General features: G+C 35.5%; 2 protein-coding genes across 2 annotated transcripts in view; one reads left to right on the forward strand and one right to left on the reverse strand.

The window, feature by feature from the left end:
• Nucleotides 1-140: 140 nt before the first annotated feature.
• Nucleotides 141-9,485, forward strand: LOC140151969 (uncharacterized). The gene is made up of 7 exons (XM_072174271.1): nucleotides 141-274; nucleotides 1,939-2,117; nucleotides 2,983-3,143; nucleotides 4,794-4,984; nucleotides 6,101-6,142; nucleotides 7,572-7,834; nucleotides 9,330-9,485. Exons 1-7 carry the CDS (start codon nucleotides 175-177, stop codon nucleotides 9,438-9,440), a joined length of 1,047 nt encoding a protein of 348 aa, XP_072030372.1. The 5' UTR covers nucleotides 141-174; the 3' UTR covers nucleotides 9,441-9,485.
• Nucleotides 9,486-19,054: 9,569 nt separating this feature from the next.
• Nucleotides 19,055-21,966, reverse strand: part of LOC140153684 (apoptosis-resistant E3 ubiquitin protein ligase 1-like) — a 46,070-nt gene continuing 43,158 nt past the window's right edge. Inside the window, 1 exon segment of the mRNA XM_072176493.1 lies at nucleotides 19,055-21,171. Coding sequence (XP_072032594.1) covers nucleotides 21,069-21,171 — 103 coding nt within the window. The 3' untranslated portion in view covers nucleotides 19,055-21,068.

A 21,966-nucleotide genomic window follows, 5' to 3' on the forward strand; every position in this document is an offset into this window, starting at 1 on the left:
AGTGATGAAAGGCCAAATCAATTTATTTTCAATAATTATAAAATATTCATTCTGGTAATTCTAAAATGTGAGAATATACGTATGATATGGTATTGATGTCATGCAGGCACACTGAGCATTTGTTATGAGCAAAGTGTGCATTATTTTTTGAATTTGGCTAACAAGACATTCAAAATGGAGATTGCTGTGAAATTTGCGGGGATGACGTTCCTACTTACATGTTGTGTTTGTTTCCAAACATGTGCTGTCAACGTGGATTCGCAGACGTTATCAGGTAGGTAATTATTTAGAGGTTAAAGCCATAATGTGTGATTTGCTTCACAGCGACGCCCTCAATTTTACTCGGATTTCTACTTTTTGCACAATTATAATGCTCAGTGGTATATTAAAATACCACGTAAAAGACTAAGCCTGAAGGGCTTTAATAACAGTAAAATTTATTTTTTTGTATTAAAACCGGGTCGACCGGTTTTATTCAGAGTTCAACGATCGAGTACTTGCTAACATGTACCGTGGGTGTCAGCTTGTATGTAAACACGTCGAGCGTGATGCTCCGTGCAGTTACATGTAATACGATCGGCGAGCGTAGTACACGCATTGTAGGCGTTGGAATGAATCGCAATTTTCTTCGTTATACCACATTTGTTTGGCTCATAATTAAAAGGGGATAATGTGATCAGTGAAAACAACCATTTAAATAAGAATATGCAAATCTCACATTATTGCTTTAATAACTGTGCATCAGTATTTGGAGGGCATTGTGAAAAATCTAAACAATTTGCCTTTGGAACCGAGGTATTCCGAGGTCCAAAGTTATTAACCTTATTCATAACCATCACTTTAATCTCTTCACTTTACAAAATAATGCAAAATTTTCCTCAAAAGTTTGTAAAAATAAACAATTTTTACATCGTCCGGTTCAAAAATCGAACAGGCAAAAACAGGATGACCAATAATAACAGTGCAATGCGTATATCACAATCTGTGCAAATAATCCAAATATGTTAGCACGCAATCCAAATATGGTGGCCAGCGCATACGCAGTTTGTTTGACATACAATATGTGTGTGAATAAAATATACTATATACTATAATATACTATACTATATGGTGCACGCGGAGGTTACTAATATTTATGCTGGAACAATTATTTCGTTCTAGTATATAATTTTAGTCTCGATGTGCCCTCAATGAAAAAGTGATCTGGCTCTGATATTCAATGTAACACAGTGGCATTTTCAGATGCGACATATATACATACGTGAAAAGGTACTTACACTCGTAGGAAAAATGGTTCTAAGTACATGTAGAACCTAAAATGGTTCTTGATCTATCCTGAATGTGGAACCTTAAATGGTTCTACAAAGAACAGAAAAGGGTTCTGGAAAGGTTAGAAAGAACCATTTTAGACTTGAAAAGGATTCTAAAAAGACCAGAAAGAACCATTCTGGGGTTCTTTCAATTTTCAAGAACTTTGTTCTTGAGGGTTCTATATACAGGACAGCCAAGAACCGTTTTTTTCTAAGAGTGTAGCAAATAAAATGATATAGATACTTTGATATCTACATGTATTACTTGAAACTTATTCAAATCACATTACAGAAACCAGTGGTGTAGCTAGGGCTTGTGGCACCCAGGGCTAAGGATACATAATGACGCCACCCCCATCCTTGAAACAATTGCGTGCGGAGCACCCAAAAATTTGAACAAATAGGGCCTACCCCCGGGGCCTACCACTATAATTTTGGTTATAATGAAGTTGAATATCGGTCTTAAATTGATCTTTCAAACAATTTTGCGCTGGAGGGGCACAGAATCGATGCTGAATTGGTCAATTCGGCCCCCAAGGGTGGCGCCCAGAATACGTGCCCCCTCCTGCCTCCCTGTTGCTACGCCTGACAGAAACACATGTTTCTAAATGAGTGTGATATCTTTCAGCTTGGCATCTTGTGTTTAAGGCGGTGGCAGGTGTTGCCGAGCCTGATCCATATGAACTCTGGATATCAGATGCACCTCTCAATGAATATGTACCAAAAGCACAGCAACTGACCAATGAATTCAGTGGACACTATAAAAGCAAGCTTGTTGGGCTTTGGGACCAACTTGATGTTGTTGAGGTAAACATATTTGTATGTTTCTTTTTCCCCAAAGGTTGTTCATGTGCAGGAATCAAGCCATGTTTCAGGCTTTACTAAATAATGACTAATGTTAATAAAGACGCCCATGAGTCGTGAAGCAATATTGTCGGCTTGCTACGCTAATTGCCTAGTCAGTTTTTGTAATTTTGAGAACAAAGTACAAAATATACAAAGAACAAATGATAATGATATCAATAAAAGGGAATAATCCAAAATAATTAGGGAGATTACGTAACTGATGCATGCTTGAACCACATTTTGTTCTTTGTGACATAGGCAATTAGCATAGGCTGACAATATGCTTTGCTACAATGCTTTGTGCTGCTTTATCTGTGACTATTTGAAGTAGGAGCAAAGAAAATGTGGCTAAAGCGGATTTGAACTGGCAATCGGGGACCTCTACCATCTGAACTATGTAATCTCAATAACCAATATCTTTGCCGGCACCAAGGATCATGATACAGTTACTATTTAGTAAAAAAGGGGAGCAAAGAAAATTTGGCTGAATCAAGATGTGAACCGGTGACCTCTGGTTCGCATAACCAGTACTCGCAGCTATCCAGCCCCTAAGTTGAAAATAATGAAATTGAGATATAGGCAAATTAAGGAGCAAATAACTATAAGGTCATATAATCAGGAGTTCATCAACCAAGCATGTCAGAGACTTAAGATTTCAATTTCACTACGCTTTGGTAGAGAGCAAGTTAATATTTAATTTTAAAAATGTCCAACTTTGGCCTGAGAGGATCCCCGGAGAGGATCAGATTGTGTCACATTATGTTCCTAATTCAGACCAGACAACTTCAAGAGATAATCCAACTATTCTGACTTTTTTCTTCATCAGGTCAAAGTCTCCTTGATCAAGAATGGTGTGGTAGTAAAAGAGATCCTCTTTGATGGTACTGGGTCAGATCATGTCAGCTGGTTCTCAACATCTAAAATACTTGCATCTCCTTGGAGTGATCTGGACTCTGCAACAAATACTTTATTATGCAGTGTTGAGGGGTAATGTGCTATTCTAATTGAAATCCATACACCCTTAGGGAAGACATGACCTTGATCTTCCACACTGGGGTGATTTCAAATGGACTCGCCCATTCAGGTAACCCCATGTGAAATTCACACTCTACTCGTGTCTTCCATAGAGGGTGTATGGATTTCAACTGGAACAGCCAGATGTCCTTATATCAGTATTAGAGCCATATTGTAACACAGACGATGGTGGCCGACATTATTCAATGTGGCAACAGCCAATAGCGTAAACAAAACAGACAATATGACGGCAACACTGCCTGGACGTTGGGCGCAATTATTTTTCCCGAGCCAAGGTGCGTTTTAGCTCTATTGGCCCGTTACAGAAAAAAATGCACAAAATATATTTCCCAGTGCAATGTATACATTTTCACATGAAAATAAATAATTTTGGATTCAAAATGAATTATGTGAAGAAAATTTTTTTATTATCGCCGGGGCCGGGAATCGATCTTGGTACCTCTTGCGTGGCAGGCGAGACACTTACCGTTACACCACGTAGTGGCATTGGTTTCCATGGAGGAATTTTCAGTATATATCATAACATACGTATCATGCGTTATTCATACAAAAAATTTAAAAAAACAGTACTTACTATGAGGTTCACTGTCGAACCTCAACGGATTTAGACTGATAAAATAGTGCTTGATAACATACATACACTTTTGGAATTATTTGAGACATTTTCGTGTTTACGTGTTAAACCAATGACGACGTCAAAATTCAGTCGATCTTGGCCCCCCCTGTTGTAACATTTGCTGAGGAGGACGCCCTCAATATTTATTAAAATTCTGTTTTTTACATGATTGTAATTGTACTTCATCAAACTAAAATACCCTGCAAAATTCAAGACTTTAGTGCTGTAGTTTTGTCAAAATCAAAGATTTTGAATAAAGCGCACAAACCATCGTTTAATTACTACAATGGAACTATTAGTTAAACACGTATGCAGAGTTCATAACACAGAACGTACATGGCTTGCGAGACGATCATACACACATCAAGGGACGTGCTGTAGCACGACTGATGGAGTTATACGCATTGGCGCCATTGCCGCTGGTAGTAAATTTACCTGTTGTTCTGTTGTTTGGCTCAAAATTAAAAGTGGACATATCTGACAGTAAAAGCTAACAATTTATGGAAAAGAAATACTATTCTATTTTTTATGGAATTGTTACAAATATGGCTTTAAGTATATCATATCAAACTTGATTTCAATATCATATAACCTCATAATTAAATACAATGATATTAATGAGATAACCATGAGGCCAATAAAACAAGATGTGACCATCAGTTTACAACAACACATAAAATCAAGTACAAATGACACCCAAACCAGTGGCGTAGCGTCATAGGGGCATGGGGGGTACGTGCCCCCCATCGATCTGAAATTTTTAAAAATCCAATAGGAAAATGGCGAAAAACAGCTTGTGCCTCCCCAATCAGACCCGGTGCCCCCCCAATCGGATGACCCACGCTACGCCACTGACCCAAACTATAGACAAGACAGACAAACCCACCCAAATATTAAAATTTAGCCTTATAAGAAAGTATTGCTTTCTTAAATGTTTAGTATTAATTCTCTAAAACAATTAATCTTATTCTATCTTCTATAAACAGTTTATACCATGAAAATGTTGCAATTCGTCGTTTCTACATTGCATCGAATCATAACAGTTGCGCTAATGACGCAGGTTGGCTTGCTATGGGAACAGACTATTGGGCAGGATGTAGCTGGGATCGCCCAGCTGGGATTGCACATCCATTCTTTGTGTATAGTGACCAAACAACTGCTAGCACCTGGGAATCAGGTTTGTAGTTTTCGCTTGGCAAAATTTTTAAATCTAAAAGTTACCTTGACACATTATGGAAAAGTTCCGGACATTTTGTGATATGTCAAGCATGTCGCTTTCCATTGCAAATCAGTTGTGAACCTTTATCCTGGGCATGTGTTGACAAAATATACAGTTCCACACCCATAATTAGCAGCTTAGAAGTGTTTTAATCAAAATAAATCTTACTTGGAAAGTTTCTGATGATGGGAAAAGCCTGTGTTTACAAAGTTTAAAATTGCCCCAATATTTCCAGAGGATTTGTCGCATTAAATGCAACAAGCAAGTAAAGCCATAATGTATGATTATGGAGAATCCACCTTCAGCTATTATAAGCCCACCCCCTATTTTTCCAAACATTCTGGGAACAAGGGTGCACTCTGCTATAAGCCCAGTTGTAACTTTGGCTAAATTCTTAAATCAAATCAATGCTTTTCTCTCACATTTAAGAACAACTATAAAAGAATGTCAGTTGATAAATTACATTCCATACTTATAATTAAAAAACATTGACATAGATGATAGAAATTACTGGTACATCGGGCATATACAAATGGGGATGATTGCTCTTATTTTAAAATTCAAGTACTAGCCCCTCCCCGGTCATAAGCCCAACCTCATTTTTGAAGTGAATTCTGTCATCTATGGGGGTAGGCTTATATCCAAGTGTTTATGGTATAATAATACTGATTGTGCGCTTGGCTGGTCAATCTTTTCTGACTGAAAGTGGGCCAAACTTTTTCATACGGTAGGACAGATAAGAAACTTTATGTGATTTCCATCTTAAGATTTCAAAGATGTTACTGCTTTATTAAATGAAAAATATTGTAAAAAAAAATCCTTTCATTAGGGACTGTTCAATATTTATGCTGGGGAGTGGAAGTTTTAAAGGGGAATCAGAATTTTTTTAGTCTTAAGAGGGGAATCTGAAACAAGGGGTAATCCAAACAGTTTGAATGGATTCAAGGGAGCATCTTTATATAATATTTTTGGTTAAAACTCCCACTTCACCACCATGCACCTGTTCTTTAAAAGGGGGACTGATGTTGTTTTAGACGGAAATAATTGATGATTTCATTATCTATTTGTTTATAGATCCAGTTAACTATGCAGATGTATTTGCCATATCTATCAAAAGTAAGTTTATTTTCAGATCTTATCTATCAATTAGTTATTTGTTTCAGGGTGAAAACATTATTACCTCCATTTGTGGAGGCTGTTCAGTAATTAAGAGGTCCTAATACTTGCCCCCCCCCCCTGACAAAAATGGCTGTTTCTCCCCCCCTTCTCAGCCTGCCAAAAAATCTTTGCCCCCCCCCCCCTTTGCACATGCCATTTTTAGGATCCTCATTTGCAAGCCTTAAAGGAAGTGTCCGGTAATCACAACATTAAGCCTTATTTGTTAGAAAAATAATTATCAAGCACGAATCACATGGTTTTATTTCAAACAAACTCATATTAACCATAAACACGCATAAAAACAGCCATCTCTCAACACGCGATATTCAAAATTCCCGCCCGAAATTGTATAGAGCAGTGACGTCCCAATAGTTCAATGAAGCCTGTCGACAAATGAGCACAAATAACCATGACGTCACTGCTCTAGAACATTTCGACGCGGGAATTTTGAATATCGCGTGTTCAGAGACGGCTGTTTTTATTCGTTTTTATGGTCAATATGAGTTTGTTTGAAATAAAACCATGTGATTCGTGCTTGATAATTATTTTTCTAACAAATAAGGCTTAATGTTGTGATTACCGGACACTTCCTTTAAATGGTCTAAATATACACTGCATGCGCAGCGAGCAGGAATATTTGCATATTTAAGCATTTCCGTACTATTTTCCCCAAGCCTTTTAAGAGTGTTTCATTTAAAAGGCCTTCCATAGATGTATACCAAAATCACTTGCCAGAAATTGCTTTCCCCCTATTGTCTTGCCAAAAATTGCTTGCCCCCCCTACTCCCTTTGGCTGGCCAAAAAATTTGTGCAAAATAATATCAAAATGGAGTTCAATGTTAACTGTGTTTAGCTGAAGGCAAAGATGGTAAGAAGCTAATTGTATTGGATATGCCTCACTTTTTAAAAAATTAATGCCAACTTAAAAGTAACACTTTAATTTGAATGATATGACTTTATTTAATTGATATTACTGATCGATATATTGTTATGACTTCGGCAGAAGGCTGAATCTGGATTTATCTTTTTGATAAATTCTTAATTAGAGAATAAGGGACCAGCGCTTTAGCTCTAGAGGGCAGCATATCAATTTGGTGATCAGCCTCGACCGTACTGTGCTGCGCCATTAGCCAACTCTGTATGCTGCCCTCTTTGCTTACTTACTATGCTGACACCATTAAAAATTGATATGCTGTTATCTAGAGCTAACACTGTCATAATGAGCTGATTCAAAATAAAAATTCAAGCGTAACATGAATTTATCAAAAAGATGAATACGGATTTGGCTGTATGCTAAACTCATAACGATATATTTCTCTCATAGGACTGTAAATGGCAAATAATGCTAGAATCCTACTCTTTTTATGCATACATCTATATTTAACAGCACCACTCCGTATGCCTGCTGGGCCGTCAATAATGCATTCCAACTCACGATTCACCAGTACAGGAAACCTTGTGCTTTCATACCAAGGTTTATCATTTGCCCAATGCATCATACAATGTAAACTGGACACCACCTGTTCAAGTTTTAACCACCATACTGAATCAATGACCTGCGAGTTAAACACGGTACGGTATTATGAGGGCATCTTGGAAGAGCAACAAGGATGGGATTTCTACTCTGTCAACAGGAATCCTGGTGGAAAGGTACAGAAAGGTCCAATAGGCTTTTCCATTTAAAATCCACACTACCCCTGTGGAAGATTTAGCTCAAGTCTTCCACAGAAGGAGTATGAGTTTTGAATAGAATAGACAGTTAGGTAACTTCCATTTGAAATACTCAATCCAGTTGTGGAAGATATAGCTAAAGCAGAGGGAGTATGGGTTTCAAAATGATTAACTCTGACCAATAAGTCTTCCACAGAGGGAGTATGAGTTTTGAATAGAATAGACAGTTAGGTAACTTCCATTTGAAATACTCAATCCAGTTGTGGAAGATATAGCTAAAGCAGAGGGAGTATGGGTTTCAAAATGATTAACTCTGACCAATAAGTCTTCCACAGAGGGAGTATGAGTTTTGAATAGAATAGACAGGTAACTTCCATTTGAAATACTCACTCCAGTTGTAGAAGATATAGCTAAAGCCATAATACAGAGGGAGTATGGGTTTCAAAATGACCAAAATGATTAACTCTGATCAATTATATTTGAAAAACATACTCCCCCTTTGGGTGATATTTCCAAAATCTTCCACAGGGGTAGTGTGGATTTTAAATGGAATAGCCCAATATCTCAAAGCCTGGCTAGTGGTCTAGCTACCTGATCCAGCAGGGTAGCCCTATCAATGTGGATCCATTTTATTGATTTATCTTTCGAAGTGATACACCACATGAAATTGCAAATACAGGTATATAGGACAAATTGGGCTTAAGGCTGATGGCTTATGAAGCCTAACCACTAGCCATGCTTCTAGAAATCGGCCCAAAGAGTCTAAATTGGGCTATTCCAGTTGAAATCCATACACCCCAATGGAAGACATGACCTTAATCTCCCACCTAGGGAGTGTGAATTTCAAATGTGGCTACCTGAATGGGTGATTCCATTTAAAACCTACACCCCTGTGTGAGAGATTAAGGTCATGTCTTCAATAGGGGGTACATGTATTTCAACTGAAATAGCCCATTAGGGTTGCCAAGGTGTTTAATGTATTTATTGTGCAAGCAAACTTTTAGAAATGCAAAATGGCTACTGTTGAAACCAACTTTACCAAATTAATATCTTTCTAAATAAATGGATACTGCCTTAAAGACTAGGAATGCACTATAAACAAAAACTGTGTTATGTCCCGGAAGTAGGCATATTACATACTGCTTTGAAGTTGTGACCTTACAGAGCACGGGTTAGTATATTGTCTTCTCACTCGCTTCACATCACTGCATCCCAGGTTCAACTACCCGTGCTACCACATATGGATTTGGTTGCTGATCCATGCTCGTTCTTGCAGGTTTTTCTCCAGGTGCCCCAATATTCCTCCTCCTTAAATCGGACCTCTTCCCATATCCCTGTCCCATCATTTTCGGTTGGCATCCCTTTAAATTTATATGCCTCTGACCACAACTGGGTTTTGCCTGGCTTTGGCCAAATATTATAAATAAATAAATTAAAAACTAAACCACACATATTATTTTGTTTTGTTTTTCAGTGTGATGAAAACCCATGCCAAAACAATGGATGTTGTCAAATATCCTCCAATCCGTTGGGTTTTCGCTGTCTCTGTCAACCTCCATATTATGGAACCAATTGTCAACTTTAGCATAGTTTGAAGAAACTCTCACAAACATGGAAGTTATACTGAAAGAGTTAAGGGGTATTACACCCTGCCCAATTTTGTGCCTATTTTGACTTTTTCTCAAAAATTAGAGTGCATTGGTGACAAGTAAGGTATGTTTATTATAGGGGCAATGACTACAACTACTGCACTGGAAATTTTATTTCAGCACACAAACCAGTTGTGGAGTTACAGTCAAAAATGAGGGAAAACCAATATTTGATCAATAAATCAATAACTACTTGCCTTGAGTTGCTGAATTTTCAGTGCAGTAGTTGTAGTCCTTGCCCCAATAAGGGAGTGTTCATTAATACTTTGGTAGGGGGGGCTGGTCTACCTCAAATTTTTCGCTCGAAAACTTTTTTGACCCCCCTCGATGGCCCGCTAAACTTTTTGGACCCCCCCCTTTTGACAGAAAAAACTTTTTTGGCCCCCCCCATTGTATAACAAATATACTTAATAGTAGGCCTGGCATTTTCGGGTAATTTTGTACCGGTACCGCCGCAATTTTCGGTGGTAACCGGTACCAAAATAATTAAAAAAAAAAAAATGGATTTTTTTTTTTTTTTTTTTTTAAGTTTTATTTTTTCGGTTTTGTAGTCATTCATGGTTGACCTAAAAAAAAAAAAAAAAAAAATTCAAGATATTTTGTTATTTTTAATATGAAAATTGATCATTTGTATTCATGTCATAGTCTATTAATGATTTCAAAATGTATTGAATTTGAATGCATTTTGAAATCATTAATAGACTATGACATGAATACAAATTATCAATTTTCATATTAAAATAACAAAATATCTTGAATTTTTTTTTTTTTTTTAGGTCAACCATGAATGATCCTAGCATTTAGGTCTAGGTCCAGGGACACTACAAAACCGAAAAATAAAAACTTTAAAAAAAAAAAAATTTTTTTTTTTTTTTTTTTAATTTCAGGTACCTGGGAGGGTATTTCCTACCCGGTAATGTAATCTCGGGCGGGTACCTGTTTACCCGACCGAAAATGCCAGCCTTACTTAATAGTGTTGTTTCCAGTGGTGTGTTATCTAGGTCACATATCATTGAGGGAGGTAAATGTTTGAAACATTCCCGGTTGGACAATTGCGTATGAAATACAAGCACAAGGAAATTTTCATTTTATACTTAATTTAGATTTGTCCCAAAATCAGGGTGTTTATCTGATTTTACAGGGATAAATGAAATAAAGGATTTATTTGGAGGTTCATAGGCACATCAGCATAATTTGGATCTGTGGCTATTTTTTTTAAATATGACAGTACAAATGCGCGTGAACCACGCAAAAAATATATATTGGCCATATTGAAGCTTGAATGGTCAAATATTTTAATATTGGAACGGATTTATGCAAAAAGCTAAAATGGTCAAATATGAGATTAATTTGGTCACGCAAATGTACACAGATATTAGTTTTGGCCCCAAAGACCGTGGTACCTGGGCCTGTGCCCACTCTGCCCTATGTTAAGGGGGTACTACACCCCTGCCAAATTTTGTGCCTATTTTTGCATTTTGATCAAAAATTATAGCGCATTGGTGACAAGTAAGATATGTATATTATAGGGACAAGGACAACAACTACTGCACTGGAAATTTTATTTTAGCACAGACAACAGTTGTGGAGTTACAGTCAAAAATGAGGGAAAACCAATATTTGATCAATAAATCAATAACTACTTGCCTTGAGTTGCTGAACTTTCAGTGCAGTAGTTGTAGTCCTTGCCCCTAGATGTACATATCTTACCTGTCACCAATGCGCTATAATTTTTGAGAAAAATGCAAAAATAGGCACAAAATTGGTCAGGGGTGTAGTACCCTTAAATCTACCCATGGGCCTATGTGTACAAAATAATTTTGCAAAGTGTGCAGTTTACGTGCAAAGAAATCCAATTTATTTGCAATATTTTCTTGATTTCATTGTATTTTGATCAGATTGGTACATTAAATCATATTTGTAGCCTACTTTGAAGAGATATAAAATTCTATGATAAAAAGTGCCAGTATTTCTTAGACCAACCCAGATGTTGCATATTGCTGATCATCTTTAATGTTAGGCCTATATTAATTAATAGATTTGTGTACACATCATGTTTTCAAACAAAAGCACTGAAAACCCCCCAACTTGGCCATGTTAAAAGTGATATAGAGGATCTCAATGCGCGCGAAGCGTGCAAAAATTTTGGGTTTTGAAGAGGAAAATTTTGGGTTTTGAAGAGGAAAACTTTTTTGGCCCCCCCTTTCCTACCACCTAAAACTTTTTGGTCCCCCCTCTTTTAAGGTCCAAAACTTTTTTTGCCCCCCCCCCCTTTTACCAGCCCACCCCACCAAAGTATTTCTGAACACTCCCTAATATACATATCTTACTTGTCCCCAATGTGCTATCATTTTTGAGAAAAATGCAAAGATAGGCACAAAATTGACCAGGGAGTAGTACCCCTTAAAAAGACTGTATAATATGAACTTGAATATAATATATCAAGGGTTGAGAGCCAGAAAGCCTCAACTCACAATCATCTGCTCCCACAAAATGAGCATCAAGTTGCCAGGACATTATAGAAGATACAGTCCATTAATCATTACAAAATTCAATAGAAAAACAAAAGACATTGTGGAGAAAATATTGGTTTTTGAAGACCAGAGCAAGAAGCCAACTTTATGCTCATTTTGTCAAAATGGTCAAAGAGCTGGTCAAAGTGAGTTATGACTTTCTGGTTCTGAACCCTCAATATTTATGGTGTATAATACAAGTATCTCATAATTATTATGTTCAAAAACTGAAGTGAATCATCAACAAAATTGATGATTGTAGTGACAAAAAAATAGAGGGAGTGGTTCTTGATTTTGGATTCTGAAACAGAAAAAAAACCCAAAAATTTGATGAAAAAGACACTCACAAATAACATTTTCTGGACTTTGAAACCGTTTTTTTATTCAAAACGAAGCTAAATGGGCCACATTTCTGCAGATTTGTTACTAATTTGGCTAATGAAAAATTTGCACTCTTTTCTTATTTTTTTCAGAAGTTGGGAAATATCACCCATTCTCTAAAATTTAAACTTTTTTTGAGAAAATTGGGGTAAACTGCCCATTTTCTAAACCAGTTTTCTGAAATTGCAACTTGTAGCTAAACCCAATGGCCTGAAATGCTAAATTTTAAATGTAATGTTTACAAAATTGAGAAAGACAAACATATTTAAAGATATTTGAGATTGTTTACATTTATTGATATTTATGAAAACATAAATTCACGATACAATATTAGCACTTGTCAAATATAAAACACAATGTGATGAATTTACAGTTACAGATTTCAAATCTGTGGATATGTGCATGTACAACATTAACTGTGTCGACCAAATTCAGAAATATACCAGTCCAGTCAAATTTCAGCTACATGGCTTTGAAACTTGGAATAGGGAAAATATTATGTTTTTATATTAACTTCATGTATTTATCATAACTTCAGCACCGGCGTGTCCATGATCTTTTCCTGCGAGGGGCCCAGAGGGGCTTTCAGATTTATGCGGGGGGCTTAATGGCCAAAATCGCCAAAAAACGGATGATTTTACATGTTTTTAACAAAGTGCGGGGGGCTTCAGCACCCAAAGCCCCCCTGGACACGCCACTGCTCAGGTACCATATTGCCTCTAATTAATGCCCCCAGGGCGTAACATTTTTAAAGGCTTTTCTTTTTAGAAGTGAATTTTCAATGAAAAAAACACACAAAATATGACTTCCGGGAAATCACGAAATGCGACTTCCAGTTTGAAATACAACATGGCAGTGTCTACAATGTATACGGGAACCACATATTAACAGAAAATACTACAAAATTAGATTTGTAAGTGCATTTTTAGGCAAGGATGTGATTTATTTAGTTAAATGTATGAACATTCTACTATGTGGTGATGAATTGGATGGAAATGTATAAGTTGGAATAGGATTTGCCCATGAAATTTCGCCATGCTAATCATCCATATTTCTGCATTTTGGTCACTTCTTTGACAAAGATGGCAGTGTTTATTAGAGAGTGGCATCAATTAGATAAAATACAGTATGTCTACTTCTTGTTTTTTGGTAAACAAATAAAAGGTCTGTGCTTAATGACCATACTCACACTGGACTAAACAATGTGACTTTTATTTTCAATCTGTAAACATGATTTTAGTATCCTGAGAGTTAACTTTTTTTCCAAGTCAATTTGAATTTTGTTGACATATTTTATTAGGTTCATGGTTATAAAACAAAAGTGAAACTGCAAGTATGGGAGAGCGGTATGGGGGGAACATCCTACATATCATTACTCAAATAAACAGAACTCTATATCATAAACATAATTGACTGACCGACACCCAGTTTGAAAAAAAAATTATCTTGAGATTGAAACACTTTTCATCTCTACATTTGTGCACTAGTTTTAGATTATTTTATTTAAGATATTGCCAAAGATATTACACCCAAAGAGCACCAACTCAAAATTGCTCTATGCGTTGCACTATGGCAAATCCGCCATCTTCGTTTGTCACTCATGGAGGCCAATTAATGTACCTCTGGCATTCATTAGCAAGGACCAGGAATCAAATTATTATTTGCATCTTTAAGTTTGAGCATACAGTGCTTAGCACATGTTTCTGGCACGATGTGTTACATGCAAAATATAGACAACCAAGTTTGCCAGATGAATAGCGAAATAATCCAGAGGAACATGAAGTGGCCTCCATGAGCGACCCGCAAACATGGCAGAGTTGGTACTCTTTGATTCTACCTCATTGGATATTGCACTATTGTTCTCACTACATTTCTACATGGTTTCATTTTATATCACAAACTTACAGAGACTTTTCACTTCATTTCACTTAAGTACCACTTTTTTTGTAGGACAATGAGGATGAGTCAAGAGCAACACTTACAGCAACATGGGACTAAATTATAGTTTGACATGCATAGCATTTAACATTCAAGTAATTAGCACCAGACTTGGACAAAAATAAATGGAAATGTAGCCTGCTGAGTTATGATGACACAAGTGTGAGAAATACTGTCAGCTTTGAGCTGACCTGCAACGTGAAGATGCCTGGGGTCCATTTCACTAAACTTTAAGTCTCAAAATCGTTCGTAACTTACCATGAGTCGTAAGTTCCATTTCAATAAACTTACTTACGAATGGTACCCTTCGACTACATGGACCCTTCGTAAAGTTACGTCTGGTATTGGGTATTCGTAACTTTACGAAGGATTAAAAGTTTAGTGAAATGGACCCCTGGTTCTATTTGAACTGCCACATGTGCCACAAATAATAACTAATGATCTACGACGACACATGCAGCTTTCTAGTGTTTCTGTGTATGTCACGGAGCAAGTGTATCAATCTAATTCTACTTCATAAAACTTTCCACCATGGGAGTGTTTTCATTTGTTCAAACACAAAAACATACATGTAATAACATCACAAAATATATAAGAATCATTAGAGCTTCATCATATCATATTCAATATCACATAAACATGTCTTAGTAATGAAATTTTGATCACAACTGATTTGAAAAGCATGGGAAATTATATCATTTGCACCAAAAATGCAAGAAAGAATATCTTGCATGTACAAAAATGTGCAAAAAGTATAACAAAAGGTACAGCGATGTGCTTCATATGCTATCATTTTTTCAACCAAGTATACAATATAAATACTAGCTACAATACTGTGAATTACACACATTTGATTTTGTTTCACCTTTAAAACATGATTTTGACTACATAAATACTGAATCAGAAGAAAATCATAAGTGTGACCAGATCTAGCCCAGTCAGGCTAAAGTCGGCAATAATGAAACTGAGATAAGAAAAATGAGGAGAAAAAAACAATAAAAAAACATAAGGAAATTAATATATAAGGCTAATGGAACTCGATTGTGAGTTTCCTATTGACCGCCCGCGTCATCTTTTCAATTTGACCAAAACTTTCATTATTTTCATTAAAAAGTCAATTATCTGAAAATTGAGATGGAAATAATCAAAATTGATACTTTCAAAATGGCTGACATCCCCTGCTGATCATAATGAGCAGTTTTTCTTAGTTGTAGGGGTAGAGGATGTAGTAAATAATGGAAATTTAAGGATTACCTCATCATGTTTCTAGTCATAATTTCTTTTCATTTTAATAAAAACAAATTCAAATCTTTTCTCAATCTGTTGCAAAATGTTTGTGAAGATGATCTAAGCATTAATACCTGTTTTGAGATGGTCTTTCATCAACAATAAACTTTGGTACTGGTGGGGTACCTAAATTTGGAGAAAGCTGTTCATAAAATCATTGATTTTGTTGACATAATGATTAATGAAAAGAGACCGAATAATGAATAATGAAATAGTGACCTCGTCCTTTCTTTCAAACATCCAATCGGAAACTAATAATCGAGTTCCATTGGCCTAATGATCATAATTAATACAACCAAGTATTCAAGAGACCTGGGAATTCAACATCAGTAAGTATAGGTACTGGGCATGTCAGTAATGGTAGTAACTCAATTTTCAATATTTCTGACTTTAGCCTGAATGGATCGGATCAGGTCATATATTGGGATCTCTTAAGGGATGGGGTATGAACGTTTGGACAGTATTTATTGTGGGACATTAGAGCACATCAGACATATCGAATTGCATTCTGAATACGAAGAATGCCCTTCTGACATCAAATAATTTTGATTTTTTGAAATTCGCAATGTAATACACATTTTATGGCAAATCATTAAAAATTGATATTTTTGATATTTAACAGTACTAGAAGTAAACTTTATAAATCTGATGATTTATACTTAAAGTGTATGTAGGTGGGATGAAAAGCCGACGATCAATTGAAAATTTTGACCTTTTCAGTATTGAAGATATGGATTTTTTTTTCCATAACACCAAAAAAAATAGGTCTTTTGGGGGATAAAATATCTATATTTTCTATACTACAGGTCAAAATTTTCAATTGATCGTTGGCTTTTCCTCCCGGCTACATACACTTTAAGAATACTAGTATATCATTAGATTTATAAAATTTATTTCGAGGACTGTTATATATCAAAAATTTGAAAAATATCAAATTTTAATAATTTGTCATAAAATTTGTATTATATCGTGAATTTCAAAAATGAAAATTATTTGATATCAGAAAGACATGCTTCAGTATTCAGAATGCAATTGACACGCCTGAGGTGCTCTCATGTCCCACAAAAATACTGTCGAAACGCCATAAACGCTCATTCTAGATCCCTTAAGCAGAGCAGGCCAAAACACTCAGAAACAGCATTTTGTGCACATCTCATTTTTGATAGGTAATATCCATACAAACTTCAAGCAGGACAGTGTACAGCTACCAAGGAATTGGTATAAATTACAGCTAAATTATGCATAACTTATATTTTCAAAATATGTTTGTATTAAATGACATTTCAATGGCAAAAAAGATGCCTTGCTTACATGATGAAGAAAAATAAATAAAGATACAAAATATGATTCATTATTCAAAAGACCAAACACATAATACGCACAATGGTACCAGTGGTACACAATGGTCAATTATTAGATGTACAACTAGACTACTATCTAAAACTAGAAGTATACTGATATTCTTTAGATATTATGAAAATTCATTTTTTGATTTAGTAATAACTGCCAGCAGTTTGTCATTATAAAATGTTTATTTGATAAACTACGCTGTGTTATACTACCATTTTAGTTACCCTGGGTATGCTACTCTTTAAAGGGGCATGGCCCCATTTTTTATGTTCTGTTTTCTATCTTATATTGAGGTCTACCATTAAAAAAATTTCCAAATTTGGAGTTGTATTGCTCCAGTGATTTTGATATGAGAATCCGAAATTTGTATAATAATGCCCCATAGGATAGTACACACTTCCGGCTGTGGTTACCACACTTCACCACATTTTAATTCACACCCTCTAAACAAAAGAAATCTTGAGTGTTGAATTTTACTGGGGTAATGAGAAAAAAAAATGAGCTGTTTTCTGATACCAAAGTCTCAGGATTGATGATGCAAAATAGTGGCAGTTAATTGGGTCACGCCCATTTTAAATTGAGTTTGCTTTCTAATTCTGTTATTAAAAGAGGCCTGCAATATAAGAAGCAGCAAAAAGCATGGGGTAATCTACTTTATAAACACCTCAAAAAAAGTAACTAACCCTCCTTAAATAATGGCCATTACACAAAAACGGGCTACTGTATTACAAAATCCGTAAAATGCGTTGGAAGCAGAATTTATTTATGCGCATTTTGACACCTCATTTGATATGATAGCCTACAAAACAATCAAACACTGATCAATTTAATGTAGTGATGTCCAGATTTGAAAGTTGCACTTACAACAATACAAAAACACTCAGATATCATTACACAAAATTTCCTTCCATTATACTGAATACAAATCAATAGATTTTACTGCAACTTTCAAATCTTGGGTTACATTGATTTGAATGTACGCTGCAACGTCAATATTTTGACAATTGCTACAAACGAGCTGTCAAAATGTGCAGAAATAAATTCTGCTTCCAACGCATTTTACAGATTTGTAATATGATAGCCCGTTTTTGAATAATGGTCATTATTTAAAGGGGGTTAGTTACTTTTTTTGAGATGTTTATAATATTTGCCAAGTGGGGATGATACCTTGTACCAGAACAATCATTTCTGTCAAATTTAATCTTTATGTGTATCTGTTTTATTAAAAGCAACATGCACTATTTTACCAGAAATGTTATTGAATGCAAAAATTAACTTCATGTAGTTCTGATCTCATACATAGACCACTCCAAGTAGAATTCTTTATATTATTATCTGTTTTAACTCAAGTGACACCTCGTGTATATTTTCCAGGGTATAGGCAAATGTTCATTGGAGGGGCATGAAAACTAGCATTGCGGCCCTGTTATAGTGATTTTCCACAGTAAAATGCTAATAACTATTTCAATGAATCCAAAAGTCCAGGGAAATGAATGAGGCATCACTGGAGCTGGAATGGATAATAACAGTTCTGTTGGGGTTGCCTTTCTTTACTTACCATCATGATTTAACTGAAAAATGATGTCATCAACTTGTTTGAACAAATACTAAATCAAGTCAATATATCACACACATTAATGATTTCGTACATCAAGTTCAGTATGTATTTCACTGCATAATTTTGGTATAATTCTCTGTCCTGATAATTGAATTCTTCAAATTGCTAAATCACAGTCACATTTATAGATATTATAAAATGTATACATGAAGGTAAGGGGAGAAACAAAAGTGTTTTACCACAGCTTCTCCATTGGGAGGTATTTATTATATGTGACATGATCAAGGGGAATGAGTCACATGTCGACCCTGGTTAAAAATGAGTTTTATACATGATTCTAAGGGGGTCATTTAGAGCTTTCAGAAACTGAAAATCCCATGTTGATACGACTTTTCTTCGCTAAGTTACATAAATTTATCAATCCCTAAAAACAATAAAAAACAAAAGAATTTTAACACTTTCTTTACCAATATCTCAAAATGAATATTAGCGACATCTGACTCATTTCCCTTGATCGTGTCACATATTTTAAGAAATCTTTAATCTGGGTAACTAATTCAGTGGGTAATACAAGTACACTAAATCTCATGATGTAATTGGGCTATTTTGGTTGAAATCCATACACCCCCTATGGAAGACATGACCTTAATCTTCCACACAGGGGGTGTATACTTCAAATGGAGTCCCACATTCAGGTAATGCCATTTGATATTCACACTCCCCGTGTAGAAGATTAAGGTCAGGTTTTTCATTGGGGTATGGATTTCAAAAGAAATTGCCCATTACGGGGTAAATACTATAACTCAAACTATTGCAACAACTTTAATGAGCTCTTTCTACAATTTTCATGAGCTCTTCAACTATATTTCAGTGTGAAAATAAATAGTCTCCTCATACTCTTGTAGTTTAAGTTACATTTCAAATCCATACTTTCATTGCACATCAAAAAAGTACAATACATACTTTATATTCATTTATTACTTTTTACTAATAAGTTCAAAAAAATAACACTGTCAAAAAACACAGTAAATGTTAAGAAACTTTTGATACAAATTCAAAGATTATTGACATTGACATATGACACAAAGACCTCATGACAATATTGCAATGGTATGTTGCACATAATATTAGTACTACACATGACGTGTCAAGTAGTTACATCAACAAAATACATCACAGGGAAAGTTTGAAACTCACAGAAATAAATAAATATATATATTATATAATATAAAAATTCCTACAAATCTGCATGATTAATATACAAATTTGTAGGAACAATGTGTTCATGTTCATAGCAGTAAGGTCTTATTGTCATACATACCAGAACATTGTTTGAAATCCATGCAGACTACAGGTAACCTTTGACATTTAGATCTTACAAGCAAGTCCTGATTTTGCAAATAAGTCAAATATTACACATTCGATCATCTTAATTTAATAGTTTGTCTCAAAGCCCCCACACACTTTAGTAAAATCACCCACGTTTTGCGTGTTATTCATTTTTGTCCCACCGTTTACATTTTTTTTTTCAAATTTACCACACAAAAATCTCACGTCTGACATCGTCAGACGTCAAAATAGCCTAAATCGAAATTCTAAATAAAATTCTTCATCTTGACCACAGTGAAACTTCCTTGAGAGATGAAAAGGTGGTCTATTCTTGTCAAAACGCTTGTCCCACAGATAAAAAAATTAAAGTAAAAAAAAAAATTAGGTTTTTAACTTGGGAAGGGTTTTGAGATGAACTATATTAGATTAAGATGGCCTTAGGTGAGGATATGTTGTCTCCTACCATGTAGCTTGAAGAAGATATAAATAAAGTCTGAAACAAACATGGTGCATATTTGTAACACGCTTATTTTAATTAAGCAACATGTTGCTTTGTTTGGGTAAAAACATTCGACTTTTTTCAACTATATGAAACTAGCAACCCATGTACACAAAACATGGTCACGTTTACCTCTTTAATGTAACATGTACTTGAATACATGGAATAATACATGCCTGTAAAGTGTAATACACCTTACTTTCTGCATAATGGGTATACACAATTACAAAATAACTTTGTGAGGGAGTCCTTGCCTAGATCACAGCAACTTGGGATTAAACAGTGGGCTTTGGAGATCATCAGGTGGCAGGAGGAGAAAGAGTTGTTCAGTGTAGTTAGATGAGTCCAGTCCGCCCTTTGGAGATTATCAGATGACAGGAGGAGAAAGAGTTGTCCAGTGTAGTTTGATGAGTCCAATCTCTCGTTGCCTTCATTGATGACATAATAATAATACACCATCCCTAGATACACCAGCCTTTGGAGATCACCAGGTGGCAGGAGGACAAAGAGTTGTTTAGTGTAGCTAGATGAGTCCAATCCACCCTTTGGAGATGACCAGGTGACAGGAGCAGAAAGAGTTGTTCAACATAGTTAGATGAGTCCAAATCCCTCACTGCCTTCATCGATGGCATAATAAAGCACCAACCCTGGAAACACCAGCCTTTGAAGATTACCAGGTGGCAGAATGAGAAAGAGTTGTCCAACATAGTTAGATGAGTCCAAATCCCTCGCTGCCTTCATTGATGGCAACCACAACTGCTTTCTGTAAGTGTTCTATGCTGTCATATGTTGGCAGGCACAGCTGATTGAAACTGTTAACAGAATTAGATACATGAAATATAAAAATCTTTCCAATATTCTACAACTGGATTAATGGGCTATTCCATTTAAAATCCCCACTACCCCTGTGGAAGATTTTGGAAATATCTTCCACAGAGGGAGTATGAATTTTAAATGGAATGAATGCATTAGCAGCTCCATTTGAATTTCATACACCCTCTGAGAAAGATTCAACATGAATCTTCCACTGAGGGAGGATGTGTTTCAAACGGAGCTACTGATGTGTTCATTCCATTTGAAATTCAACTTCCCCCTGTGGAAGATATTTCCAAAATCTTCCACAGGGGTAGTGGGGATTTTAAATGGAATAGCCCAATATCAATATAAGTGCTACCTTTGGATATGCATCACAATCAGCATCCAACATCGGGTCAAAACTTAAATACTGATTACTTGCAAAATAAATGAGAAAAATAAAAAGATTGAAGAACTAAATTAAATGTTTTTAATCAAATATGCATAATGCATTTAATGAATAAAATAAGTGAATAACAAATATAAAATGTCCTTGATATAGTCAAAATTTAAGATTTCTTTTAAAAAATGATATTGAAAAAAAAAAAAACCCAAAAAAACCCCAAGATTTCTAATTATTTTGGTCGGTTGTGGAAGGCAAACCAAACATATTTTTTGTTGGCTCAATGTAAATATTTTATAGTAACTTTTGTTGACACTATCTTCAACTTGCTTGATTAGGCCGTGTACGATTTATTTAGACAATGGTGTATTGAATTGAGTAAGATGCACTGTACTTAGCAGTGGAATAG

Source organism: Amphiura filiformis, chromosome 5, assembly GCF_039555335.1.
Source record: "Amphiura filiformis chromosome 5, Afil_fr2py, whole genome shotgun sequence".
NCBI classification, from domain to species: Eukaryota; Metazoa; Echinodermata; class Ophiuroidea; order Amphilepidida; family Amphiuridae; genus Amphiura; species Amphiura filiformis.